A 12,399-nucleotide genomic window follows, 5' to 3' on the forward strand; every position below is an offset into this window, starting at 1 on the left:
GTGGAATTAAAAAGGGTTTGTTTCAGATTTTCGTACAAAACTATTCAAGGGCTATCTGTGCTAACCATTCCTAATTTAGCAATGATAAACTAGACAGGAGGCAGCTAAGTCAACACCGCCAACCATGGGCTACTCTTTTACCAACGAATAGTGGAATTGACTGTCACAACTGAAAGGTCAAACGTCCTATCACCAGGCCATGCTAGGCCTTAAAATAATGCAACACCATCTAGTGGCATCAACCTTTAATATGGAATTCTAATCCAACTGATTTCGCTCATGGACAAGAGATACTTAAGATGGTGGATTCAGATCATTCGTCGAAAAGTCCGCATAGACTTACCAGTTTTAAACTCACAAAATATCAGAAACGTTTGTTTTCTTAATGCCAGGCATCCTTAGATATCATGAGACATACCAGAACTGGTCATTTATTTTTCCTTTATTATGTTAATTAAAAGAAATACTTCTGAGAGTACACAGTGTAGCCATAACTGATAGAAGACAACTAACAATTTTACACACAACAAAAACCTGGAGTTTTAAAGTTGAACTTACACGTTTTACGTGCTTGTAATCTGTTTTTCCATTTTTAATGTATCTAAGTTACCTGTAGTTAAGGGCAAACAAGCCATTATCACTAATGGAAAAAGGAGTTACTCGTGAAGGTTCCATTTTACTTGTGAATATCTTCACGTAGTTCTTTTACCAGGAATTAGTAGAGCAAATTTCTTCTCTTTGTGCTAGATTTAACAGCTTTTATATGATGGTTCTCATATTCATCCACGAATCTACTTGTATTCGAGAAGCAAGTAGGACCAGATCACCAACAAGTTGCTATGGGGTGGGCACACTGGAGATGGACCATTTTCTAGCTTAACAACAAAACAAGCAAACTAATTATATTGATTAAACTTCGGACATCAGCGAAAAATGTAACGTTTCCATATTTTACATAACGTTATAAGATAGTTAATTTCCGTTAACTGGCTCCTTACATTCTACACATACTTTCTTCTATATAATTATAGCTTCGTAAAGCCTGATTTGTAATTTTGTTCAAAAAAATTACAGGCGAAGAACAAGGTGATCTGAATCCGGTTTACAGCAACTGGACTGGAATTAAGCGAGAGAGAGAAAAAATTAAACAGATAGAGTGATCAACTTGTCAGACAAATAGAGTTATTTTGTCCAACATTCTAGTACCAATTTATTCACTTACGAAGAGAGCAAAGGAGAGGAATCGAAATGAATTCCTCATTTTTAAAGTAGTTCCTAATTTACGGGCGCAGCATGACCAGGTGGTTAGGACGCTCGATTCGTAATCTGAGGGTCGCGGATTCGAACGCCCTTCACACCAAATATGTTGGCCTTTTCAGCTGTGGGGGCGTTTTAATCTGACGGTCAATCCCATTATTCGTCGGTAAAAAGTAACCGATGGTGGGTGGTGATGACTAGCTGCCTTCCCTGTTGTGTTAGACTCCTAAATTAGAGACGGCTAGCGCAAATAGCCCTTGTGTAGCTTTGCGCGAAGTTCAAAACCAAACAAACAATCTTAATTGACGTTAATTGCTGTCGGTAGGACCTCAGTAATGAACAACTGTTCGTGAGCATGGTTTCAAAGCAGATTCATACGAAGTAATAATGATTTCGCCACCACATTCATGGCGTTCAACGACACCAGCAACGAAAGAGTCTGAAAGCGGTTGCGATGACAAATGCAACATCCAATGATATTATGAATCACAGCTGAATGGGTCAAACCGAAGTTACCCGTCCATAAAGAACCTCGCTCCTCCTCCGTTATTAAAGAACCAAAGGAAACGGTAACAGCTTACTGGTAATTAGGAAGATGATTTTCACGTACATATGATATGACTTTAATCTATTTCTGTATCCGTTGTCTTTTTATCTACATACTAATCAAGCGTCTTGTGGGATATTGACATACACATATATATTTCTCACCATATCAAATATTTTTATTGGCAGTTTAACAGTCTCTTGTGTGATATTAACATACACATATATATTTCTGACCATATAAAACGTTATTATTGGCAGTTTAACAACCTCTCTTTCAAAATTGTCTCGAAACAGAAACGTAATATAAACGACAGAACACTGCAGTATAAACAGTTGTTTGTAGTCAAGCACAAAAACTAAACAATGGGCTATCTGTACTCTATCCACCATACAACTCGGTTTCTAGCGTTACAAGTTCACAGACGTATCGCAGTTGTATAGAGTACATTCCGATACAGAGATTTAATGTAGACGTTAGAATATTAAAATATAAAAACGTCTATCAAGTGTACGAATTTAGCTCGAATTAAAAATAACGAATTAGAAAAAAAAAAGTAGTAAGAAAATATCTCATGAAAATACGCAACTTTTGCCACAGAATTATATTTTCATTAAGGTAAAACCGTATTCTGAAATCTCTTGAATCAGTTCTTTTAAAGGTTTTTAGATTGTCTAGAATTTTTAAGGTATTTATTTGATACGTCTCACGTCCTCTAAATTATTATAAATTTTGTTAATTATGTAGTACTGTTTATTTGCTTGTTTTGGAATTTCACGCAAAGATACATGAAGGCTATCTGCGCTATCCGTCCCTAATTTAGCAGCGTAAGACTCGAGAGATAGCAGCTGGTCGTCAATACACACCGCTAATTCTTGGGCTACTCTTTTATAAAGGAATCGTGGGAATGACCATACATCATAACTCCCCAAAGGCTTAAAAGAGCGAGCATGTTTAGTGCGACGGCGATTCAAATTCTGCGATCCTCAAGTTATGAGTCGAGCGTTCTAATCACTTGGACACACTGGGCCAACATATAGCACTAATCGTAAAGACGCTTTAGCAATATCATTTTTGTGAACATTTTGTGTGTGTTCTTAGAGCAAAACTATATTATGAACTATCTGCACTTTGTCTCGCGGGATGTCAATCCCAGTGATACTGCGATATGTCTACGGATTTACAAAGCTAGAAACCTGGTTTCTATACAGCCCATTGTGTAGCTCTGTGCTTAATTAGAAACAAACTGTCGCGGGAAATTAAGTCTCGGATTATAGAGTTATAAGCTCGTAAAGGCACAGCTAACCCACCAGGGGACTGTTGTAAAAGTAACACATTAACATTCCTAACGAACTGGGATGAAATCGTTAGACTTTTGCATTATAATTAAAAGGTATATTAATTTAATTAAACGGTGTGGTTCGAAATCAAATAAACATTAATATTAACATATGTACTCTAATTTTGAATATTTACGTCCAAAAATTTTTGTCAAGCTTTTGTTTATATTTTGATTACCAGCTTATTCGGGATTATTAAACCACAGTAGAGGAATGTCTTTAATTAAACTCGTCCATATTGTATAATTGCAAACAGAAACGACCAATTACAATAACGTATGTAACAAAATACACTTGTTCTGTAAAAAAACCTAAAAAGTCTGTGATTGTAATTTAACGACTGAAATTTTTAGATGAATCAAGGTATTGCTTTAAGATTACTCAAAAATAAACTGTGTTGAACAGCACTGAATAAAGAAATATTTTATACAAATGTACAAGTTTGAAACTGTGAAAGAGTTTGATGTAAATTAGAATATTACTTGAAGTGAAGCGCCACCCAGTGACAGTGGTATTTCTGTGGACTGATACTGATAGAAACCGGGTTTCGATACCCATAGTTTGTTTCTTTGTTTGTTTTTAATTTCGCGCAACACTAAGGGCTATCTGCGCAATGTAAAACAAGAGGATATGCAGTTAGTAATCACCACACATCCGCCAACACTTGGGCTAATTTGGTCATAACATTATAACGCTCCTACGGCTGAAAAAGCTAGCATGTTTATGTGACAGGGATTTGAACCCGCGACCCTCAAATTGCGAGTCCAGCGCCCTAATCACTTGGTCAATGCTTGGCCGATACCCGTGATGGGCAGAGTATAGATTGCCCCTTTATGTAGTTTTGTGCTTCATAACAAACCACAAGTTAAAGTGAACGAAACGATACACAAAACGTTTCACTTCTATTAAAGGACTCCCGCTAGTACAGCGGTAAGTCTACAGATTTACAACACTAAAATCAACGCTTCGATTCCCCTCGGTGGACTCAGCAAATAGCCCGATGTTGCTTTGCTATGAAAAAACACATACACACACATTTCTATTAAAATAACTGTAAGTAATTTGTTTAATTTATAAGTTAACATTTACTTCCTAATTGGCCCGACATGGCCAAGCGTGGTAAGGCGTGTGACTCGTAATCTGAGGGTCGCGGGTTCGCATCCATGTCGCGCCAAACATGCTCGTCCTTTCAGTCGTGGGGACGTTATAATATAATGTGACGGTTAATCCCACTATTCGTTGGTAAAAGAGTATCTCAAGAGTTGGCGGTGGGTGGTGATGACTAGCTGCCTTCCCTCTAGTCTTACACTACTAAATTAGGGACGGCTATCACAGATAGCCCTCGAGTAGCTTTGTGCAAAATTCAAAACAAACAAACTTCCTAATAATTCGTTTCGAGTCTTTGTGAAGTACCGTCGTTCATATAAAGAAGCTAGGATGAAATTTAATTTCGCTGAACATTTCTATTCGATTCCTTTTACCTTGTTTCGTGTCGTACTGATACACAATTTCCAGATATCTGCGTTAAGTAATCAATGGCATGTCGAAAAGTTATACCGTAATATCCGAACCACGTGCGACGAACCGCATATTTCTTTTAAAAACTGTTTGTTTCTTAGATTTCGAGCAAAGCTACTGGAAAACTATATATTTTAGTCAGCCCTAATTTATAGGTGAGAGATAAAGGAATGACAACTATTCAGCGCAAAACATCACCGACTCTTTGCCAACGAATAGTGAGATTGATCGTGACGTTATAACGCTCACACAGCTGAAAGGGCCAGCATCTTCGGTGACGGGATTCGAACTTCCGACCCATATATTTCGAGACGAGTGCCTTGACAACCAGGCCATGATAAAGAATTATTTGGTTAATATTCTTTAAGCTACTCATGAGTCACTAAACAAGCTGTTGTTTGTGCAATTAATCTAAACAAAAATTTAAAATTCGTTAATAAAGCTTTGTGCCGTGAGATCGAAAAATTATATGATTGTTGAGTCCTTTATAATTCACTATATATTAATCTAAACCTAATTTAAATGTGTGATTAATATTATGGTATTGCGCCTAATTCATTATTCAATATTATACAGCGGTAGAAGTGTTTAACGAATATATATCGTAAAGCACGTTGGTGCTCGTTATGTAGGAATGGGATGATAAAAAATGGCTGTCACATTCAATCTATTACTCTATGATGCTTACACGTAACTGCTAAAGTTGAGTTATAGCCTTATTTTAGCACATAATTGCCCTTATACGATACCACATATTGTTGTTATATGAGAAATGACTGTGACATTTCAATACACAAACATGATATCTGCCATTTTAAACATTTTGGAAAAATAAGTTATCCTATATGGATAGTACTTGGGAGAACGGTATAATCATGGAAATATTAATGCAAATTTACTTGCATTAATCTCAACACTTAGGTCAGACAACATGTATAAACGTACATACAACACTTATGAAGTCATAACGACACTTAACTTGATTGAACTCGCAGTGGATTTGGTAAGGAAACCAACTGAAAGTTGGTTGGTTGTAACTAAGCACAAAGATACACAATGGGCTGTCATGCGCATCACAATATCGAAACCAGGTTTCTAGCGTTGTAAATCCAATGAAATGCCACTGTCCCACTAGGAGTCTGAAAGTTTGTATAGCAGTTCCTCTAGAAAGAATAGATATAATTCTATATCCTTGAACAAAAATACACGTGTAGTTTCCCACAAAGAATAGATATAATTCTATCTCTCTGAACAAGAAAACACGTGATGTTTCTCAGGAAGAGGGCCGAAGGGTGTTGTCTGTCAGTCAGTATACATTAAAACGACGTCACATAAGGGACGCTTATTGTTGCAATTTGAACTGTTGTGAAGTTAGTAAAACGTGCGCATGTCATAAATTGCAAGATTAATTATGCAGCCTGTAAGCTACAACACAGCATAACATATCATTTCCAAAAGTAAAATACAGTAATGTTTGCTAATCTTAATTTTGGTTTTATTTAATCTTGAAAAGAACATTTTCGGGAGCACTACAGAAGTACAACTAGTTATAGGTTGATACTTCATCTGATTATCAAACAGAATCTTGTAGCAAACTAGATCCATTCTCAAGCGATTCCACCTATTAAATCCAATAGCACGTGATATTAGTGTAAAGATGATCCATTACTTGTACGTGTCTCTGTGTGTTAGCATCTATCATTCAAAGTTGGCTTGCTACATTACAGTACTTTTTGGTACAGTAACTGGAAACTGTTCGACGGTGTACACGAACTACCTTGTTTTAGCATGTTTGTTCAAGATGGGAGATAAAGACAGGGCACATTTCACACCTTACATATCTTTAACTTTAAGTTTAAACACAGAAGTACTTAACGAGTTAAGCGAGTCAATTATTACCTTCCACGCAATTGGTGTCTAATGAGGTTATCAGGGACATAATAGCAAAAAAAATGAAGGGGATCATTTTCCAACATCGTCCTCCACGCGATTTCTGCTTCTCTAATAAGCATCTTCAATTAGTATTATTAAAAAATATATTCGTATACTGTTTTCTGGCATAAACGAACTTTCAGAGGCTTTTCTATGTTTTGTAACATTAGTGGCCAACTCAGGTTTTCTGTTACATTTAAAAAATGGTATCACAAAGGTGGGCCGTTGCAAGCATGATTGTGCTGAAATGTGTACACTTTGGACTTTTAACTCGTATCGTACAGATCAATATATCTTGAGTTTCTGTTTGTTGTTGATGTCGTTTTTGGGGGAGAAACGGAGTTAGAAACATTATTAAAGTTGCGGTGGACATTAGGGGATCCTCACTCTTAATATGTTTTTAACATTTCTGTGAATAAAGTTTGTCTGACGAACTTATAGATTTTCAATATGAAAAAAAAAATGGTCACAATTTTCAGTTTGTGGCATACGAACAAAGCTCGAAATAATTTTTCCTACATTTTTTCAACATAGTAAAATATTCTAGGTAAAGAAGCTGTAGATACGATATATTGTTCTGTTGACACTTAGTTAACCTGATTACAACAATCTCAGAATTTATAAACCAATACAATTCCATGTTGATTGTTAACAAAAACTTGAATTATTATGAAACAATAAAGAACGCTTTTAACAAAAGGAAATAGTTAAGAGGACTGCTAAGACAACATAGTATTGTTAAAAACAATGAAAATACAAAAGTAAACTCTCTTCACGTAACCCTAAAGTTCAAATTATTCTGAAAATTCGCTATTAATAATAAATGTGTTGCTTACATTTATTGGAAGGGCTGATAATGGAAGGTCAGGGTGAGGGGGGAATTGTGATATGTTTATTCCAATACGATGTGTTAACATCTTCCAGTTTTTCACACGTAACACAGTCCTCTTTATACAATAAACTGTATGTGTTTTTTAGAATAGTACAGAACATTTTTGCAAACAAACAAACTAATAACACTGTACTGAAATGCAATTAAGTATGATTCTTATAATATTGTGAATAATCCCAAATGCTTATTTGTTTATTGTTAAGCACAACGTTACACAATAGGCTGTCGGTGTTCTTCCTGCTGCGGGTTTCCAAACCCGATTTCTAACGTTATAAACCAACTGACTTACCGCCGAGCCACCGGGAACCCCAAGTGCTTGTAAAGTAACTATGAAATAACACCTTCATTTAGAACTATTTTCCACTGTAATAAGTTGAATAAGATTAATATTTCCACCCCTTGACTGCTTACTGTTGAAGAACAACTTGCTGAAAGTACTGTGACAATACTTTATAATAGAAGGGTGGCCGGAAAGTTCGACAGTTCGCGAGCTGATTAAAGAGTTTTCAGTGGTTGCATGGTTGCTCTTTGTTGTTGTTTATTTTCTTCTCAAAAACAACATCTGACTACGTTCTGTGTCCACTGGAGGGGGATTGAATTATGGATTTTAAGTATTTAAGTCCGTAAACTTATCTTGTGCCATCGTGAACGTGACTCTTTCAATGTTTCTCATTTTTGGTAAGCAATACTTATCATAGGTATTGCTGTTTATATACTTATACAATTGCTACCTAGCAAAGAGTATTCCTCAATAACCACTCAACTGTGAAGCAGTTAGAAATGATGTAGCAGAAAGCAAAACACCAGTTTGTCCTGCATTTTTTTACAAAATTTCATTAAGGAACATTTCCTTCTGAGTACTTAGATAATTGAACAGTAATTTTAATATTTCATGTCGCCATTTTATATGTTTGGTAGAGACATTATCTCTATCAAGTGAATACACATGACTTACTATTACAGTCGATTCACAATGCTTTCAACAAAGGAGACGTCACACGTTCGTACGTTGATATAAAATACAGGAAAACTTACGTGATACTCTTGATGACAAGAAACTCACTTGAAATAAAAATGTATCTCAGAACGGCTGGTATGGGTATTAACACTTTTATTGATAAGGAGAGAACAACGTTTGAGACTTCCTAGATCATCTTCTTAACCTGAAGAAGAAGGTTATCAATAAAAGTGTTAATACCCATACCAGCCGTTCTGAGATACATTTTTGCGCGATACTGATCGGTTGTGGGTGTTGTTGTTTTTACAATACAGTAGTTATTTCCAAGGGCAAATATATGACAGATATTAATTTTGTTAGAAACAGCTTGTCTGTGTTTTTCAACAGTCCTCAGACAACTTACCCATGAAGGACAACGATGAAGAGGGGGTGTCGGGGGCCTCAAATCATCTTCTTCTTCCCCGTCATGCACCAGAGGTGGCGGGTAATGAATATCTCCACTGGGTGTATAAATCTCAGCATAATCGTGCAGCTCATCGTCCGTCCTAGCTGTCCTTCGTCTCTCGTTCCCACGAAACTCGGTTAGAACCAGTTTTCTGTAACCAGCTAATTTGCGATCCAGACTGCCGTAAGTGGCAGTAGACGACTTACCCTGGTTATTCCTAGTTCCAACGTGGGGGCTAGCTGGGGACCCAGAGCGCGATGAGGTGGAATGTGAGGATCCCCTACCTTCTTGCACGTGCTTAGTAGTCACTCTATGTCGAGGAAGAGGCACTGGTGCCTTTTTCTGGTCTACGTTAGCTGGTTTTCCGTGATTATCACCGGTGGAATTAATTAAGTTTTGCGTACCTACATGCTTGGGGAAAGAATGAGAAGGCAGTGGCGCCACTGCGTCTATAACTACTTGATCTGAGTCGAACTGAAAATTCAACCTTCGGTCAAGTTCCGAACGAATATCGTTCACAAACGTCGAACTCTCGCCATCTAGCTCTATCAAATCGTACTTCTTTCTTTCAATGGCCACTCTAGGCGGGGTGGACCGAATGCGAGATTTCTTTTTTGAATAGTCCACAACGGCATACGTTGCGTGATTCACATCAGATTCCGAAAGGGTAAAGACATCTGGAGGTAATTCGATGCTCTTTACTGTCGTAGGAGAGGATGGTTCAGGTGTTTCTGAGGGTAAAACATCGTCTTCGTAGCTCCCTCTGGATGAATCCTGTCAAAATGATTGGTCGTTTTAGTTAATCATATATATAACATATAAATATATACTCCCCAGTAAATGCCTACCGTTACAAAGCATGTATACCTTTCACATGCCATTTGAATTAAACAGTTCACCCCTGATAGCGAAGTACTTTTTTCTTAATTGTTCAAACAACCCGGTTACCACATTCCTCCTTTCTCACAAACATGGCATGGTTCCCACTAGGTAGTTTTCATTACTGAGAATTCTCTCTTAACTAACCAAAAGCTTTCAGCAAAATAAATTGCGAGATCTACAAAAGAACTATACTTTGAATTTGGTTTAACGTTTTTATCGACTTGAATAGCGTAGTTACTTCTCTAAATCTTAGTCTGCAAAGTCCACCAAAAACTCAAGATTAAACAAAGAAACTTTTGGTATTTTTATCGATTTAAAAGAATGAACTAAGAAAGGTTATATTGTTTGAAACAAAGTTCCTTACGGTCCTATGAAATGAAACTTTCCTTATATCTTTTGAGAAGCCTAGTCAAGCGCAAAGCTACACGGGCTGTCTGTGATCAGCTTACCATGGGTATTGAAGCTCTGTTTCTAGCATTGCATGTCCGCAGACATATCGCTGTGCCACTAGGGGCACCTGAGTAGAAGTTGAGCATTTTAAGCAAAGTCAGTGTTCTTTGATGTGTTTAGAAAAAAAAAGTGAAAAGTTTTGACTTTTTTATTAATAAATGTGTGCTGTAACTACTGAAAGTATTGAAACTCGAGTTTTTGCGTTAAAAGCCCTTAATATACTGTTAAGAGTATTGCCAAATTAATGTCTTTAACTAGCATCTTTTTACGATTTCGATGATAAACTTAACATTAATATGTTATTAATTCAACTGCGAAATTTTACATTTCGCGCAAAGCTAGACGAGGGCAATCTGCGCTCGCCGTCCCTAATTTAGCAATGCCATCAGCACTCACGCCAATTTTTGAACTACTCTTTTACCAACGAATAGTAGGATTGACCGTCACATTATTAACGCCCCCACGTCTGAAAGGGCGAGCATGGGGATGAACTGCAGTGAGTGTCCGTTCTGGTTTGTAATGTGTTCGTTACTGAAAATAACGGATATAATCTAAGAAATATTCTCACCTCTGTACTTCCTCTATCCTTCTGTTTGGATTGTTGATTAACTTGTCCCAGTTGCACGAGGCGATTTTTAAGGAGTTCCAACTGCTCGTTGCACTTTTCGTTCTGCTCTCTGAGGTGCTGGTTCTGTTCCTCCAGCTGTTGAAAACAAGGAAGAACCAGTCAGTTCCATCATCATGAACCGACCCTAGTTATCCAACAGATCGAATACGAAATGAGCAAACAGCTGATGACCGAGCCGATAGATGAACAGAGGAGAGATGTGATAAGTAGCCTCGCCACTCACATCAGGAGTTAAATACATATACGCACACGATCCGACAGAAAGACATGGTCGTTACGCACGAGGACGCAATTTACATTTAGGTTTACAAGAAACTCTATTATTGAATATACAAAAAATATCACTTGCTTGCTACATAAAATATTAACTTAAAATATTTTTATGGACAATTTAGTTGGGGACTAGAAATTAGTGAAAATTGATATAAACGTACCTACTGATTCACCCCAAGTTTTTTTTTTTAAAAAAAAGCTATTATATAACAAAACTGGCATCAAAAAAGAAAAGAAAAGAGGAAAACATAAACATGTTAAACTACTCACATCTTTTAACTTGTTCGTCACCCATTCTTTAATCTTGGCCGCTTTGGCTTCCACTTGTTTGGCATCTTGCACGCGCAACTTTTTCTAAAACAGTATAACTACATTGCGATTACCATATCAATGTAAAAATAACAATACCAATGAAATAACAAAAACAATGTGATAAAGAACAAAACACGTACGTTCGCTGAATAATTTTGTTTATAAAGTACGCACTTTTACACAGTTTAAATAAATCTTATTATAATAAAACTTTGTCAGCTTTTATTCACCACCGTAGTCTTGACATCGTTTAAAGTTAGTTTCAATGGTTTTTATAAGTAAAAGTATCACAATTTATAATATTTCATACAATTTGTTTTATATTTTAATATTTTACAACTCTAGTGCAACCCTAATATTCTTAAGACTAGCATTAACTGATCAGGTTTTTTTCGTTATGAAAGGCTTATAATATAGCCCTTACTTTATATTTTATATTACTTTCTGAAAATTCGTTTTCCATGTTGAATATATAATATCTTTAATTGTTAGATAGTGTTAAGATAATCATATTCTGCATGACTGTTTCGAACGAAGCCTAGTCGTAACAAGAAAGGGTTTATTATTATTATTATAACACAACTAAGATGCCCTCAAATTGCCCCAAACAACAATGTTCTTGGACTATTTATGAGCCCAAGTATTATCGACAAACCATATCCTGCTTTTCTGGGCGCATAGACCTCGAACTCCAAATAAACTATATCGATTGACATTTTAGTTTTACACCTGCTATTAAGGTACAGCTATAACTGAAAAGACGAATCAAAATATGTACGTGTAAGTGTTCTGTTAGAGAATAAACACGTTTACTCACGTAAATGTATTTATTACGTTCACGTGAGTAGATGACGCAAATAACATGAGGTCCCAAGACGTGAAAGTAGAAGAAATGTAAAATCTGTGTGAGGATAAACATAGATATGAGTTACACAGAGGTTACACTCCTAGGCTTAAGTTTAGAC

The 12,399-nt window shown here is 36.5% G+C and overlaps 1 protein-coding gene across 11 annotated transcripts in view; it reads right to left on the reverse strand.

Annotated features, from left to right (window-relative positions):
• LOC143252370 (uncharacterized protein CG43867-like) overlaps positions 1-12,399 on the reverse strand; it is a 409,800-nt gene that overhangs the window by 100,244 nt on the left and 297,157 nt on the right. For all 11 annotated transcript variants that reach the window (XR_013028962.1, XM_076504374.1, XM_076504375.1 and 8 more), the window contains 3 exons: positions 11,393-11,476; positions 10,790-10,924; positions 8,848-9,663 (listed from right to left, as the gene is read on the reverse strand). Coding sequence is in view for 10 of the 11 variants with exons in the window: in XM_076504374.1 (XP_076360489.1) it covers positions 8,848-9,663; positions 10,790-10,924; positions 11,393-11,476 (1,035 nt within the window). In the remaining variant the exon portion in view is untranslated. The remainder of the gene's footprint in view (positions 1-8,847; positions 9,664-10,789; positions 10,925-11,392; positions 11,477-12,399) is intronic.

Source organism: Tachypleus tridentatus, chromosome 6 (genome assembly GCF_004210375.1).
Source record: "Tachypleus tridentatus isolate NWPU-2018 chromosome 6, ASM421037v1, whole genome shotgun sequence".
NCBI lineage: Eukaryota > Metazoa > Arthropoda > Merostomata > Xiphosura > Limulidae > Tachypleus > Tachypleus tridentatus.